This window comes from Erpetoichthys calabaricus, chromosome 9, assembly GCF_900747795.2.
Source record: "Erpetoichthys calabaricus chromosome 9, fErpCal1.3, whole genome shotgun sequence".
Lineage (NCBI taxonomy): Eukaryota > Metazoa > Chordata > Cladistia > Polypteriformes > Polypteridae > Erpetoichthys > Erpetoichthys calabaricus.
The window spans coordinates 49,669,429-49,687,079 of NC_041402.2; the positions used below are offsets into that span (position 1 = coordinate 49,669,429).

The 17,651-nt window shown below is 37.2% G+C and overlaps 1 protein-coding gene across 1 annotated transcript in view; it reads left to right on the top strand.

The window, feature by feature from the left end:
* The window catches only part of cmtm4 (CKLF-like MARVEL transmembrane domain containing 4), a 127,762-nt gene that overhangs the window by 104,584 nt on the left and 5,527 nt on the right, over positions 1–17,651 (top strand). Inside the window, exon 3 of the mRNA XM_028809628.2 lies at positions 407–505. Coding sequence (XP_028665461.1) covers positions 407–505 — 99 coding nt within the window. The remainder of the gene's footprint in view (positions 1–406; positions 506–17,651) is intronic.

Here is a 17,651-nt window from a genome sequence, read left to right on the forward strand (position 1 = left end):
TTCATGAAGTCACATTAATTAACGTCATCCAGCTATTCTGTTATTCATTTTCTAATCCAGTTATCCATTTTAGAGTAGCTGTGTAATTATATCCAACAAAAATAATTTTGCTGTTTTACTCCCAGAATGCTTCCAAATAAAAATGCACATCATTATATTCTGCTACTGTAATTCAACATAGAATATGTATTTGCAGTGTCTGATTTTAACCTTCTATATGTTCAGACAGAAGTGAATATTTGCAGTCTCTGCCTGGCTTCCTGTGTGGTTATAATTTGAGCAGAATAGTAATTTTTGGTCATGCGCTTAAAAAAGTTTAATTATACTCTGCCAAAACATGCAGCTACTTTCTTCTATTTTTTGTAATACTGTAAATTTTGACTAATCGTTCCTTTCTTATTGACAGGATCTGGTTAACACTGGAGTTAGTATGTTTTTCTTCTTCCTTGCATCAGTTGTGTTGGCAGCTTTGAACCATCGACTGGGAGCTGAAATTACTGCAGTGGTAAGGTGACAATTTTCTTGTTATGTCTTCTGTTTTGTTGAAAGAGCTGGTAAAGTTTCAGACTTATTTATTTAGGAAACTTTGTAAGTACATCTGTAGTATAGTCATATTACAGTAATGTTTAATTTTGAAAAAAAAACGCACCCAGTAAACAAGTTATATATAAAGATTCTTACATTAGAACAGTATCTTCTTTCACCATTTGCAAGGCATACTGTGGTGATGTGACTCATGTCGTTGATTTTTACTTAAATCAGGAGAACCTAAAAATGTGGATGAAAGTATCACGGTCTTCCTCTGAATATGAAAAATACTAAAAAAGTTGGATATGCCTTTCAAAGAGGAAGTGGAAGTAATGACTACACATAATAATACAGAACAGGGTTTCCAAATCTTTTTTTCAGCCAAGGTCCCTCAAAATGTTATACCACCTTGTTAGGGCCCCCTAGCCAATGCTGCTAAGCTGGGCATGATTTTCAATCTTGGTTTCTGATTATATATAGCAGGCCCACAACATACTTTTGGGTAATAGCAGACCTATTAGTCAAAGGGATCGGGGGAGAAGGGCCTTAGTCAGGGAGGTGACCAAGAACCCGATGGTCACTCTGTCAGAACTCCAGAGGTCCTCTGTGGAGAGAGGAGAACCTTCCAGAAGGACAACCATCTCTGCAGCAATCCACCAATCAGGCCTGTATGGTAGAGTGGCCAGACGGAAGCCACTCCTTAGTAAAAGGCACATGGCAGCCCGCCTGTAGTTTGCCAAAAGGCACCTGAAGGACTCTCAGACCATGAGAAAGAAAATTCTCTGGTCTGATGAGACAAAGATTGAACTCTTTGGTGTGAATGCTAGGCGTCACGTTTGGAGGAAACCTGGCACCATCCCTACAGTGAAGCATGGTGGTAGCAGCATCATGCTGTGGTGATGTTTTTCAGCATCAGGGACTGGGAGACTAGTCAGGATAAAGGGAAAGATGACTGCAGCCATGTACAGAGACATCCTGGATGAAAACCTGCTCCAGAGCGCTCTTGACCTCAGACTGGAGCGATGGTTCATCTTTCAGCAGGACCACGGCCCTAAACACACAGCCAAGATATCAACGGAGTGGCTTCAGGACAACTCTGTGAATGTCCTTGAGTGGCCCAGCCAGAGCCCAGACTTGAATCCGATTGAACATCTCTGGAGAGATCTTAAAATGGCTGTTCACCGACGCTTCCTATCCAACCTGATGGAGCTTGAGAGGTGCTGCAAAGTGAGAGTGGGCGAAACTGGCCAAGGATAGATAGGTGTGCCAAGCTTGTGGCATCATATTCAACAAGACTTGAGGCTGTAATTGCTGCCAAAGGTGCATCGACAAAGTATTGAGCAAAGGCTGTGAATACTTATGTACATGTGATTTCTCAGTTTTTTATTTTTAATGAGTTTGCAAATACCTCAGGTAAACTTTTTTCACGTTGTCATTATAGGGTGTTGTGTGCAGAATTCTGAGGAAAAAAATGAATTTAATCCATTTTGGAATAAGGCTGTAACATAACAAAATGTGGAAAAAGTGATGTGCTGTGAATACTTTTTGGATGCACTGTAGAATAAACAAAAAGCCTGTTAATACTTTACATTCAGAAAAAGTATATAGTTACATATAATTCTAGGTCAAAAGCAGAAGAAAATAACTCACAAGTTACATACAACTTATGATCAAAAAAGTCAGTGTAAAAGCTGAGCCTGCTCCATGACTGCCTAGTTTTTTTATTTAAATTCTTCCTGCTCCTTTGTTTATTTTTTTAAGGAAGGACAAAGGTTGCAGAATATTGGCAACTCTGTCCAATACAAAAGGTTTCTGCTTTGAATTAATTTTAGTGACACTAAAATGAAATTTCATATAAATGTGTTTTATTATTAATATTGTTGACATTTGTCTTTTTTCTTCATTGTATATTCTTCTGCATTATTCTGCTAGTTTCTAAAATTGTTCAGAAAAGGATGACAGAGAAAATAAGTTCACCAAAACAAAAAGTACTGTAACATTGGCTCACTTTACCTGTGATCCAGAGAGAGAGAGAGAGAGAGAAGCTTTGCTGACTGCTTTTGTGGATGATTATTTACTTTTTTTACATAAATCTGTTAATGTTGGCACAAAGTTGCCAGGCAGTGTTGATCCTAGCATGGATTGGCTCAAAGAGGTAGAGATATGAACATCGTACTGTTTACTATATATAGGACAGAATGCCCAGTAAGCAGTATTTCTGGTTGAGTTTAATTAACAGAGGTTCGTGTAAGTGCAGAGTGCAATCGGTGTCTTGTTCTTTGGCCAAGGAGGAACATATATGCTGGTCATTTAGAGATGCTATTTAAGCATGTGTATACAAAAGATGGGAGCATTCTTCTTTTCAGTAGTGTTAGGAAGCATGAAAGTGGATGAAAAAACATAAGCATACTCACATACACAAATGACTTTGCCTTTTTAGGAGTGGATTCGAACAAATTGCTGCTTAATATATACTGGACAAAAAGCATAATAAGCACCATATCTGTTTTAATTAAATCAGCACAGTCTTTGTGTAAGGCTAACACATTCTTAACAGGTAAAGTAATGGTGAACAAATCTTAGGCTTAAAAATTTACCAGTGAAAATACAGTGGTGCCTCTTTTTTTTTGTGTGTGTACAGCGTGTTGAATTTATACTATGGTGGTAGGCAGATTTTTATCACTGTTGTGACTGTATGTTCAGTAACATTATGTAGTTTCCTTTCTAATGGACTGTCCAGGGCTGGTTCCTGTCTTGTAACTGCTGCTGCCAGGATATGACTGTGAAGTGGATTAAGGGGGTTTGAGAATTTTTAAAACATGTTTTTGCTTGTGTGTTAACTAGTTCACAATTTCTGCATTTAACAGAGTTATGAAAGCAATATTTTGTATTGTTTGTTCCAAACTTGCTCAGGTTACACTTTCCACTGTTTTTTTCCTCTCCTTAATCTGTGTGAGATTAAATGGTGGAGTTTATTGATTTTCATGTATTTAATCATGACATAATTACTCTCATTGTAGTTTAAGAGACAAATTAGCTACTGACTGAACATGAAAAACACACTTGTTGGCGCTGCTACCTCAATGATCCAATGTCGAGGTTATAATTCCAACCTGTAATCCCGCGATTCTCGAAAGAATCGCAAATCCAAGAATGGCAATCAGTTTCTGTTCCGTCCGATATTTGGAGGGAGGAAATATCATGGAGGGTGGGTGCGTCCTGGGAAATTTTTTATTTAATTAAATAAACATATTTGTACTAAAGCGGTTTCTTTTTGGAGCTGTGACTCATCTGGTTCTGGTGTTTCAGAAGCGCGTTGTAGGCGCCTTCGTTTATTTTTTTTTATCCATGTAGCCTCTTTTTTGTTTTTCTATGGCTGTGTCGTCAGCCAGAAGTCATTTGCTGACGGCGGCGGATTCGCGTGCTGAAGTGACCATGGCGGCGGATCCGGGCATGGAGGGCTACATTACTAAACGAAGGTGGTATATGCAGTGGTGTGGGCAGTCGCGTTCGGGCGGCTGTACAACCTGGCGTGCACGCTTCACCTCAAGTTTAATTCACAGGTCGTAGCCATACGGGCTCGTTTTTGTATTTCTAATCGTTGAGCTGTTTCTTTCTGGAGCCGTGACTCCTTTGCCTGTGCTGTTTCAGAAACGGGTTGTGGGCGCCTTTGTTCATCGTTTTTATCCATACGGGCTCGTTTTTGTATTTCCGTTAGTTGACTTACTTTTAGTACTGAATTACCATTATGTGATTCAAATATGCCACACTGACTGCTGGCACAGTGGATTAGAGCATGTTTAGTTTACAGGTTCTGTTGTTTGGGCGCCACGTACTGACTCTGGGAAGTACGGGCTCGGTTTTGTATTACTAATTGTTGAGCTCTTTCCATGAATTACCGTTATGTGATTCAAATATGCCACACTGACTGCTGGCACAGTGGATTAGAGCAAGTTTAGTTTACAGGTTGTGTTGTTTGGGTGCCACCTACCGACTCTGGGAGGCCGCTGGGTTTGACTCTGGAGTGCTGAGGCGCAGTGCGCATGCGCGTCGGTGCGTCCGCCGTCCGTGCATAAATTAAACTGTAGTTTAGTAATATAGATTGCTGTCATTGCCCATATGCAGTTTGTTTTTCCTGTGTTTGTTTTTCCTTTCTGTGCTTGTATTTTTCCACAGAGGTGCAGATACATATGTATGAAGTTAAAGGGTTGTTAGTTCCCATCTGTCTCATAGTGTTATTTTGAATGACTCTTAAAATAATAAGTTATTTATTATAGTTTCAGTGAAATTAGTGCTGTGTGGGAGAACATTGGTGTTAGAATGTAGGGGTAAAGGAGGCCAGCAGTGGAGTGCTTTATTCATCTCATTGTTACCAGGATAGGCAACTTGCATTTAATTAATTGCATCCAGAAAATGGCTGGATGGATAAAAAAAAACAGTTGAAACTTTGTCGAAATTATTGGTAATTGTTATAGCTTCATTAATTGAATACAATGACGTAAATGAGGTGCATTTGGTCATGAAGTCAGCAGTACTGTATACAGGACTGAAAATATTCCTGGACAAGGTGCTAGTCTATTAATGTAAATGAAAAAGAAGAATAAAACCTTTGAGGGACAAGCTGCAGGCTCCCCACAGAATGTTTTACAGCGAGCAGGACAGAGATGCAGTGCAAAGTGTATTGACAAGTGCATATACTGTATGTCGCAAAAACCTTTTGTTGAAGTTTGGTTTGATTTAAGTTAGTGTGCATTAGTAAAACATGATTTTCTGTAGGTCAGACAATTGAATGAGGTGTTAAAAAATAGGAGGAGTGAAGGGTAATATTTTAGGACTTGGTGTCACAATTTAAACCAACCCAGTGCTAGTTTGTGTTCTACGAAGCTACGGTGTGACGTGAGTAAAAAAAGGTACTGTTACAGCATGATGTGGATCCAGTGCACAGGGCAGTTATTTGGGCTCTCCAATTTGCTGCCCATCAGCATTGCTGCCACACCTGTATCTATACTAGGCAATGTATACAGTACAACCAAAAAATTTGTATTGCCCCATTTATTGCACAGCATGACTGGTCATTCAAAATAATTATTAAAAGGCCAAAGTGTGCTTTCAAGATTGATTTTTCCTGACATACAAGTTTTCTATTTAATCACACATGACATTTTCCCTGTTTTCCCACAGCCCTGTTCTCTATAAACTAGTTTAGAGAATGGATGAATAAATGGATAGTCCAAAAATTCTGGGTATTTTTAATGGAAACGTGGAAAAGAGACAGTATGTTGAAAAAGAGTGTCTTAGTTAAACAGCAATATTTTATTTACAATAAGAATAAATGAGTAAATAAACTGCACTTGTTAAAAGACATAAATGATACTTTATTTTCATTACTGGATTATTCTCAACTTGTCAGCAATGTATGTTGACATTTTTTTGGCTTTTGTTAATGCACTCATTTATTTTCATAGCTCTGAAGGGAAAAAAGGGAACACTTGAAAGCTGCTTGTTTACAGAGTGATTTTAAGTGAAAATGTGATTTTAGTTGTTCTATTTTTTCCTTTTTTCTCCTCAGTTGACTAGTTAAATTTTCCTTGCTAAAGGAACCACTGGAAATATGCTAATGGGATATGTTCTTTGAAATATGTTCAGCAGTTGAAATGTTGAATGTAACTCCTTTCGTCAATAATGGCTGTGCACTGTATGCCTTTTTACCGTAATGACCATGAGGGTTGTCAGCTGCAAGGACAAAACATGTTTTGAAGGTGTATTGTCTGGGAGTAGGACACAAAAACGGTGACGATACTATCCAGGAATGCTTCGATAATGCAACTGCATATAATTGATAATGTAGCTTTCAGGTCAGTGGAGCTTAACATTGAAGAACCCAGTCAATGTAAAAACACTGTCAAATTAGTTTTATAAATAAATAAGTGACATGCTGAAATAACACAAACCTACAAAATAAGATAAAAATGGCATTACTTTTCATTGAATGTCTACGAAGTTGTGTGAACTAATTGCCTTTATGAGATATCGTGAACATCTATAACATGAATGACACACTTTCTCTCTCTCTGTTATTTATTTATATATATATATATATATATATATATATATATATATATATATATATATATTATATATATATATATATATATATATATATATATATATATATATATAATTGTATAATTTGCTTGAACGTTCCGGTTGATTTTGTGACTTCTGTCATCACGCTAAGTATTATAGTTCGGTTGCGACACCAAGTTATTCGTTCAAATCCGAGAGACAGGCTGCGGGCTGACGAGAGGAGGAGGTGGGACCTCAGGAGTAGGGAGCCGGGTGGGGCCATCCTCACTCACATATCAGCCTCCGTTCGAGTCGCTCTACCTCTCGCCATGTGTTGGAGTATACCTTGCCTCTGCTTAGCTAGCTATACCTGTTTGTTCAGCAGACATTATCATCTAGAGATTGTTAAAGAGTAATGTTTGAAGTTTTTGAGAGAGAGATCACAGCTACATGTGTTTTAGAGGGTACATGCTCATTGGCAGAGATATCACGGCCATGTACTCTTCTCCCCACTTGGGGGACACTCTCCCATCAAAGCTGAACATGATCAGATACAGTGGCAACATTTGACGTTGGAGCGTACCTACCTTCCGCTTGGCCAGAGATGCCTTGCCAACTTTTTACATTTTTGGCAAAGAGATCACAGCTACATTCTTGCCCCGATAGCAAAACCAAAAATATTGTATATCAGGAGGCCTTCGGATGCAAAAGCTATCAATATTAATACATTTTAAAGTTTGTCCTGTTTCACTACTACGTGGGCAGAGCCGCGGGGGACAGCTAGTATAAAATATTCAGAAGATAACTCTGTACAGGTGACTGGAGCAAAAACAAAGCCTTACTGAGTCTTATGACTATAACTGAATGTTTCCACAATAATTTTGCTATGTTATCATAGTTAATCTTCAGCAGACAGCTATTTTGTAACATAAAATGTAAACTAAAATGAAACGATTGTCTTAGAATAAAAGCTTGTCATGGTAAATCAACAAAAATGAAAACAAAAAATTAAATGGTCAAAACTTAATAAAAGTATACTGAAACTAAGCTAAAAACTGACAGGGAAAAAAGCATAGATATTAAAAAAATTGTTTAAAAATAAAACTAAAATAACCTTGACTCAGGCCACACGTTTGAACAGGGCTCACTTCTCATCACTATTGACTGTAGGAAAACTTGGCCATTGGCATGAGGCGATATTGAAAATGTGTATGTTTTAGATAATGTGTTCATTGCATGAGGAAGCTTCTTTTATTGCATGGAAATTCTAAATACAGCTAAGTCAGCATTTTTACTAAATATTGATATTAGTAAAGAATTAGAAGATAATGACTTCTCTACTTCCAGTATTAGTTATTGCATGTGTTTAACCAAAGCTGTATTACTGTTTCTAGCAGATGTTAGGCATGAGGTATGTGATAAAGTGATCTTTTAGTGACTGTTAGACTTATCTTCAGATTTCTTGTATAATCAGAGTGTAAATGGGGATTGGGGGTTACTTCCTTAATTTCGGCTAGATTAGCCAAGTAATTAAACACAGTTAGTAAAACATAAAGTTAAATAATAAAACAAGACTTTGTTGTGGCAGTTTTTACGAGGGCTAGAAAAGGGACAATTTGGAATTAACAATTAATCTAATTTACCTTTCTTTTGGGATATGTAAAGAAAAGGGAGTATGTGGAAAAAACACAAGCAGATGTGGGAAGAACATGCAAACGGCAAATGGACAATGACCAGATGTAGGATGCAGTGACTACAAGTAGTAGCATATCTTTAGAATTTGGCTGTAATCACCCAGTTATGATTTTGCTCTCTTACTATACAGTATAGGTTCATAATAGCATTTTAAATTTAAGTGAGTAAATGTTGTTTTTGCATTCATCGTCTGCCTTTCATCTGCGACCCGATTGCCTTTGTATGTATGATTATTTTCTTCTCGTAATCCAGATGTATTAAATGTTTTAAAGTGAACTTTAAATATAAAATAAATTTTAAATTGAAACTCAATATTTATACAGTACAACTTCTGATCTTTATCTATGGCTTTGTTTCTCAAGCCACATACTTGAAATTTGGTACACATGTATTCACACAATAGGTTGCGTGTTTGACATTTAATGTTCTGTCTAACCGCATAACCAACCCCTCCCCCATCCTTTTGGGGTGATGGTTAGCATTCCTCCTTTTAACCAGAAAAGCTAGGTTTAATTCTAGTCCTTTACATTTCAATGTTTTCATTAGTCATGCATTTCCCTTCAATATTATTGTCCTGGCTCCAAGTTGCGCCAAGTAAGATCATATTTTCTCTGGGCTTATTTATTCGAATTTAGAGCTATTTGCACCAGAAAGGAAAAAAAAAAAACACAGAATACTGTATACAAAGATTATTTCCAATATTAACAATAATCATATACTAAATGCAACACGTTTAAGGGTAATAAACTTGGGTAAAATATAATTTTTAGTTACCTTCCACATTCTGAGGCAACACCAAGGACTCCGTATTAAAATAATCCATTCCTCAAATTAGCTCATTTGAAAATGTTTTTACTATATTCCTTGTAAAATCCACCTTAATAAAAGGATATGTTTCTATGTGTGTGTCTGGCCATTCACAAACATTTCTAGTAATAAAATCTGTTGCATTTGTTATTCCAAAGGATGGTGCATCACAAACTTTAACATTGCTTTTATGAATCCCACACCAAGTGGTGCACTGCAAATGTTAATATTGAGGTCTGTGTTGATTACGGTTACAGAGTTGATGATGGTAAAGAAAGGACCAGAATTTGAAAAATGATTACTTTACCTTTGAACAATTTACAGCATATCTAAATAAATTCCACACATTGAATTAAAAAAAAATCAGTAAATTAAAACAGGTGGTTGCACAGGCAAAAAATGGAAAACAAAGTATTAGTAAGGCATTTTAAGACCTAGTGGACTTATCATTGCAAGGCAATGGTTACATTTATTGCTTTAGCTGTGATTTAGTCTGATTTCAACAGCAAAGTTAGGATCAGTTGAATACTATTTTTGTCAACAAATAGTATTTTACATAACTTAAATAAATAGATTTTATTTATTTGTCATCTTTTTTTATAGATCTACCATTGTCATAAGCAAGTTACACAAATTAAAGTTTAAAATAAAAAAAAAACATATTTGAAGGACTAGATGAGTTCTCTCAAGTATATTCGCTGCACCCTTGTGGTACAACAATCACATTACATCTTTTAACACAGATGTGGCATTGATAATTTACTAGGATTTCACAACCATCAGTGTAGTATTGTACATTTTTGACATTATAAGATTTAAAATTAAGCTAACTTAGATATTTTAAATTCATCTGTATATAATATAACTTTTTGTCACACTAGCAGAAGTTTCTCAAGAAAAGTCTTTTGCGGGATGTGTTACTTGAGCAAGTCAAATATTAATCTTTGTGCCATTATCAAATTAGATATTTTCTGTTTGTCTAAGCAGGTTACATGAGATAACTTTAACTTGGTACTTTTCCAAATGAATTCCTTGAAAATGGAAATGGACTATTTCTTAGTTGGGTCAAGATAAAATCTCATCAGGGTTAATAGCATTACTAGTTGTAATACAATTAACCCTGGTACAGTTGCTTTATCTGTTCTGGTATTCCTGCATAGTTTGAGGTTATTGATTTGTAGATAATTTCAGAAGCCTCTTTCATACATATATGGTCTATTGGAGGAGTTTGCATGAGTGTCAGGAATCTAATACAGCAGCTTATACATGAGCAAATTATCAAGTGTGGAAAATGCAAAACATAACATAAAAGTAGTCTTTTGAGAGGTATGCGTATATTAACTTTAATAAACCTATTATAAGACACTTGAGCAGCAGACAGACAGCAGCTGATCCGGCCGTATCTCCATAGCATGCGTTCAATACCCCCCCCCCCCCCCCTTCACAACATCAGCAGTGTTATATGTCCCGCGAGAAACAGATTTAACCACACCCGGGGTGGGAAACAAAGGACAAAGAGTAGATGACAAAGTAGAACGTCATAAAGCATTCAAAAATGTTGGTGCGGTACACATGCACAGCCGGTTAGATATAATGGAAGTATGAAAATTCCAAAGTCTCAAAAAAAGGTTAGGAAAGATCGCATTAGCGCAAACAAATGGAAATTATTACTCGGTGAAATAACGGAACAGCGAAAAGAGATCGAATATATTGTTCAAGTCAAAGACTTATAGATCGTCTAATTCATGTTGCCAGTGAGAATTAAAAGATTCCAAAAACTTTGTTGTGGTATGAAGTCCCGTGAAACAGAGACTTTTAGCATGAGATTCTTTCAAGTCATGCCCTACTTACAACTATTTTCAAACAAGACCACAGTCATCTAACGTCAGTCATGTAATTGCTTATGTCAGACACGCTTCCTGCGCTCTCAGCTCTTATAAATCATATCAGGACAATAATTTTATACGTTCAAGATGACACGTCAACGACAAAGCGAAGAAGAAAGAGCTTGGACAAACATTCGAGAAAGTCGTTTTATTTATTAGAGAGAAAGAAACGATATTCACTCACAGGCAGTTATATGTTGCGTTGACACGATGCAAGTCCAAACACGGAATCAAAATTCAATGCAATCTTGAAGAAAAGTTGATTCCAAATATTTTATTTACAAAAGTTTTAAAGTAAAAGTGAAAAGAATTCATATGTAACATTCCCTATGAAAATAACAATCTCTTGTATATCCGGGAAACCAAACCTAGGGGTGGGCAAGCAAAGCGAACAGGGGGCAGAGCCCCCTAGTATAATATAAAAATAATGAAAATCATACATTTTATATAAGTATATGTTGATTGGACTTAATTCTAAATACAAAACTGAAGAAGTCACCCCACATAGTGTCTTACCCTGCTTGTTAGTGCACCGTCAGTGTGTATTTGATATGAACTTGTTGCCTGCCATGCCTCTTTCACTACAAAATGCTAAGGAGAGATCCCATCCCTTTCTTGCGTTTCTAATCAAAACACTACCTCTACATTGTGTCTCTGTAATGTACAGCCTTTCTGCTCACAGCAAGGCAGCTAGTGTGTTATAGAAGACAGCACATACTGTTTTTTTTGTTACTTTCCTATTTGCTTACAAACTACTACTAGTTATTGGTTATATACTCATCATTCATTCTTTTCCTTTTTACCAGAGACTTCCTTATATCAGTGATTCATAAATTCATAGGAAAAAAATTGCAATGTTGTTTGGTTTTACTGCATGTAGAGAACATCAGCAAATCAGTTTCTTAGAAACTAGTTTTGAACTTGCCTCTCATTTACACCACATAAACCTTCAGAGTTCTTGCATGCTAGTCTAATTGGAGCATATTTCAAAAAAACTGGAATAGCATGCTCATGAGCTTAATTACAGTACCTATAAAAAGTATCACATTGAATACTTTGAGATTGATCAATAGAAATGTCAAAGTTGAAACAGATCTGTGTGAATTGGTCTAAATTAATTCATCCATCCGTCCATTATCCAACCCGCTATATACTAACTACAGGGTCACGGGGGTCTCCTGGAGCCAATCCCAGCCAACACAGGGCGCAAGGCACAAAACAAACCCCGGGCAGGGCGCCAGCCCACCGCAGGGTGCACACACACACACCAAGCACGTACTAGGGACAATTTAGAATCGCCAATGCACTTAACCTGCATGTCTTTGGACTGTGGGAGGAAACCGGAGCACCCGGAGGAATCCCATGCAGACACGGGGAGAACATGCAAACTCCATGCAGGGAGGACCCGGGAAGCAAACCCGGGTTTCCTAACTGCAAGGTAGCAACACTACCCACTGCGCCACCATGCCACCCCTCTAAATTAATTACACACATAAAACACAAAAAAAGGTTGTTTGTAAATGCACCTTTGCCAGCCATGGTAGCCTGATTGAAAAGCACCAGTTAAGTCATTCATTAAGAAATGGAATGATTGTGGCACAGCCGTAACTCCGCCTAGAGCAGGCCATCCACAGAAACGGAATGAATCAGCAAGAGAAGCCATAAAGAGACCTATGGTAACTCTAAAATAGTTACCAGCTACAGTGGCTGGGATTTTAAGTACTATGCATAAAAGAAAGCCAAAATTAAAAAAAAAGAACATTGGCAGTTTTGTTAAAATTAACAAAATATGTCACATAGTTGCTTATAATAAAATGTAATGCATTTCAAACAGTGGTTTACTTTTGTTATCTTATTTCTTTTGAAGGAAAAATTGCATATTTCAGTGACCAGCATTTGTTATTAAATCTTAAGCCCTGATTGAACCTTCATGAAGCTGATCAGAAACACAGCCAAATTTGATAACAATGGCTGCTACTCCAGGTCACACTTTCTGTGTATATACTGTATATATATATATATGTGTATATATATATATATATATATATAATATATATCTCTATTATAAAAAAAAATCTTACGACAGGACGTGATCTGGAAGAGAGACAAAGAGACACTTCAGAGAGGCAGAGACACTTTCTTCCTGTGACATGGTCAAGTCATGGTCAAGTCACGTCATACTGACATCTGTGAGACGGTGACCTAGGCAAGGAAAGTAATAATCAGCCCGGGACAAGTGGAATTGAAAACCTTGCAGGTCCAAACGGGCTCAGAAATAAAAGACAAAGGCAGGTCCAAACATACTCATGCAGAGCAGGTTACAGATTATGACAGCAGTGGAATTCGAAAGGCTCAAAACAAACGGCGCGATACACACGCAGAGCAAGTTAAAAAAAAGATGACAGTACTACAATTCGAAGGTGTCGAACAACAGAGAGTACAGATCGCATTCGCACAAAGAAATGGAAGTTATTACTAATAATAATATGTGTGTGTGTATCAAATAGCTGGATGAAAACTAAAGTAAAACTCAGCACATGAAGGATTAAAATATATAATAATGTCTGTTAAATTCTTTTGGCTAAAGTTTGCAAGAAGATACATGGGGGACTTTCAAGTTTGCTGGAAGAAAGATCTATGGTCTGGTGAGACCAAAATAGAGCTTTTTGGCCAGCAGCCACTGCTCATTATCAAAAATGCACCAGCCCCACTATGAAGCATGGTAAAGGCTTCATCATACTGAGGGGATGCTTCTCTGCAATAGACCTTGGTAGGCTTGTGAGGGTAAAGTGAGTGCAGGAAAAATACAGAGAAAATCTGGAGGAAAGCCTGATAGTCTGCAAGAAAATCTTTTTTTTTTTTTTTCTTTCACAAAGTCATTGACTCCAAGCAAAGCTCACGGAATGGCTTAAAAACTACATTCATGTCATGGAGCGGCCAGGTCAGAGCCAAAATTTTAATCCATTTGTTAATTTGTGGCCGGACTTGACTTGGCTGTTCTGTCACGATCCCCATTCAACCTTACAAAGCAGTTTTGCAAAGAAGAATGGGGAAAAATGCAGATGTGCAAAGCTGATACACCAGTTCAAATAAACTCATGCTGCCATGGCTGGCAAAGATGAGTTTACTAAACACTGGCTTGATGGAGGTGAATACTTTTGTAATCAATTATCTTGTGTTTTATATCTGTAATTAATTTAGACCTTTTTGCAGAGATTTGTGTTCACTTTGACATTTGATTGTCTTTTTCTATAGAACTATGTCAAAAAGCCAAATCCAGTGTGATTCAATGTTGTATAATAATAAAACCTCATAGGAAGTGAATGCTCTTTAAAAGCAAAGTATTCTAATAGCATAACATTTATATGATTCAGAGCATTGGGAGAATCTGTGAAATAGGTGAAATTTATCTTGAAGAAGCCAGTTTTTAAATTTGTAAAATATGTGATGTGATTGCTGCTTCATGTTTGATTCTGTCATTGTTCTAATTTCTCATCCATAGTTTTCTTTGCTTAGCATGTATTATAATTGGAATACATATGCAAAAGTAGTTGTGTGGAAAATAGTAGTGTTTTTGACAAATTACACAGCCGGTCCAAAGAACAGCACAGTTTTTCCAGTTTTTCTTTGTCCAGTCTTTCTTTTGTCCTTTAAAGAATGGCTTTCTTACTGCCACTTGCCCTGTCAGACCTGTAGCACAAAACTACTCTTCACAGTAGAAACAAACGTGCATTTTTAGCCATTGTTAAGCTGTGCTTGAAGCTGTTGTTCTGTTAGGTGCCTGTCACGTAAGCTGTTGACTCTCAGAAACTTGTCTTCTGATTGAGTTGTGACTTTGGGTCTGCCAGATCTCTTCCTATCAGAGTTTCTTCCAGTTTCCAATTACCTTTGGATTGTTTAGGACACAGTACTCACTAACAATTCGATTTTTTATTTTTTTTTTTGTAATTTCTCTAAATGAAAGGCCTGTACTTCTAAGGGTAATGCTCTATCTCATTTCATTTGTTAATTGCTGTATTCTTGCCATTATCACTGCAATATTTTCCAAGTAGTACTTCAGAGGGTGTAGTAACATAGTCTATTCCAACTCAGCTTTCAGACAGTGTTTTTAAGTAATCAACAGAAGTTGGGACATCTGTGCAAATTGTTTGCTTCACCTTGCAAGGCTTAAATTGCTTGAATTTCTGCAGAACATCTGTAGGTTGTAAGTTATTAATTGTTCCCCGAAGAAGGCCCATTTGTAATATTCTGATATTTCCTTTTTTCAGTTTTTGATAACCTGAACTTTAAATTTAAACCTCTGGCAGTTTACTGCTTACGTTTTCACCATTTTGTGTCATTTATTGCATTTCAACTGATTCAATTTTAAGGAAACTGGAAAAAAACTGAGGTGCTCTAAAACCTTTGACTAGTAGTGTAATTCCTGGTCCATTCCTGTCCATTCGCCAGTTTGAAGTTTACCATTTGGCAAAATCTATATTCTACAGTGCATTAGTGGAATGTGATTTCTTTTGCTAAATATTCTCCTCATACCTAATTCCTATGGGCACATTAGACTAGAAAAAATAATTATACTCTCTAGTAGTGCAGGGCGGTATACCGGTTCATACCGAAAACCGTTTTTTATTTTTTTTATGATATGGATTTTTCTTATATCGCAACACCGGTTTAAATTGCCTAAACGATGTTCGGAACGTGGCGCAGCGGGAAACTGTTCAAGTGGGGACCTTTTTCACTGTTACACCGCTAAACACAGATTTGTTGCACTAGGGCTCTTTTTCACTGCTACACCACCAAATAGTGGGCGGTAGCATAGGTATGCCGCACGGTGAAAATGGACAGAGAGCCGAAAAAAAGGAGTCACGTCTGTCACCTGGAGATGCTTTAGTTTTAAAAGGTCAGATGTGTAAATACTGTTTCTATACTACTGGATAATACTGCAAGCCAAGTTGTACTTGTTTTATTTGTTTTCAATACAGTGTAATGTACCTGGGTACTGTGTAATATTGTGATGACATGTTGACTTTATTCTCGTACTTTGTCATTAAAGTAGAACATCGTAAACTAAACTTCATCGTAAAATGAATATTTAATTTACTAGATTTTCTCAAACCCCGTCATAAGTTATATAGCACATTAAATGCTTTGTGTTAAGTGTTCCCCGAGCTTCTTAAACTTACTTCCTCTGCACTAAGAGGAGGCACCGGCAACGATCGCCGCACAGAATCCATTCACATGATATTCATGCTGTCTGAACATTTAGAATGCCACAATAAATACTTGATATAATTTTCATGGTGAAATGCATTAAAGCATGTATTAATCATGTGGGGGCACGGCGGCATGGCGGTTGCACTGCTGCCTCGCAGCAAGGGTGTCCCGGGTGTACCCTGCCTTGCATTTGCATGTTTTTCTGGTGGGTTTACTCGGCGTGCTTCAGTTTCCTTTCAAAGTCATGTAGGATGTGGGGTTTTGTTATGCTATATTGACCCTGCTTGTGTGTGTTTTGCTCGTATTCATCCTGCGATGTACTGGCAACTCGTTCAGGGATGGACACAACCCTGAATGGATGGCATAATTAAACATGTATAACGAAGATATTTTTAAAGTTTTGAACACTCCGTGGGCTAAGTTTATAACTAGTTTTAATTTCACAAAGACATTTATTGTGTGGTGATTGGTTATGTGGAGAAAGAAAAAGGAAGGATAGAAATTGGGGTTTTGGTATGTCGGATAGAGACAGCAAGCGTGCAATAAAGAAAGCCTGCTCAGAATAACATCCATTGAATTCTGTGTTCGTCTCTCCGACCACCAGATCACAAACCCAACATTTAAACAATATTTAAGTTAAACCTGTGCGATACCCATTCATACATCCAGTTTTTCGGAGCCTCATCACACCTGCCATAAAGTTCTCTACACTGAACGTACACCTGGGACCCCTTACTGTGAGGGAGCAGCACTACCGCCACACTACCGTGCATGTTTAATACCTGCTTTAATGCATTTCATCATGAAAATGATATCAAGTATTTATCTTCGCATTCTAAATTTTCAGAGAGCAGGAATATCATACAGTGAATGGATTGTGTATGGTGATCGCTGTCTCCTCTTAGTGCGGAGGAAGTCAGTTTAAGGAGCATAGTGATTAACAACTGGGTCGGGGAACACAACACAAAGCATTTAATGTGCTACATTTACTTATGACGGGGTTTGAGAAAATCTAGTAAATTAAACAATGATTTTAGGATGAAGTTTAGTTTACGACATTCTACTTTAATTATAAAGTAAACTATGAGAAAAGAGTGGAAATGTCGACTTTAATCTCGACATAAACGGCGAGAATAAAGTGGAAATGTCGACTTTATTCTCGACGTATAGTTTTTTTTTTCGTCCCTGTGTCCGTATTTTTTTTTTCTTCACCGTGGCCCTAATACCCTAAGCCTGAATGGCAAGAATGGATATTTATTTACAAATCAAATGATGTTGTCAAAACAAAACATGAATTATTTTGTGTTCATACTGTCTGCAATGAAATAAAATTTGAGGAGAATTTATAACTTGCTTTTTTCTTTTTTATTCACATTTTCCACACTGTCCCAACTTTTTCTGATTTGGGGTTGAGGAATTTTGGTCATACCGCCCACCCCTACTCTCTAGCACCAGTTA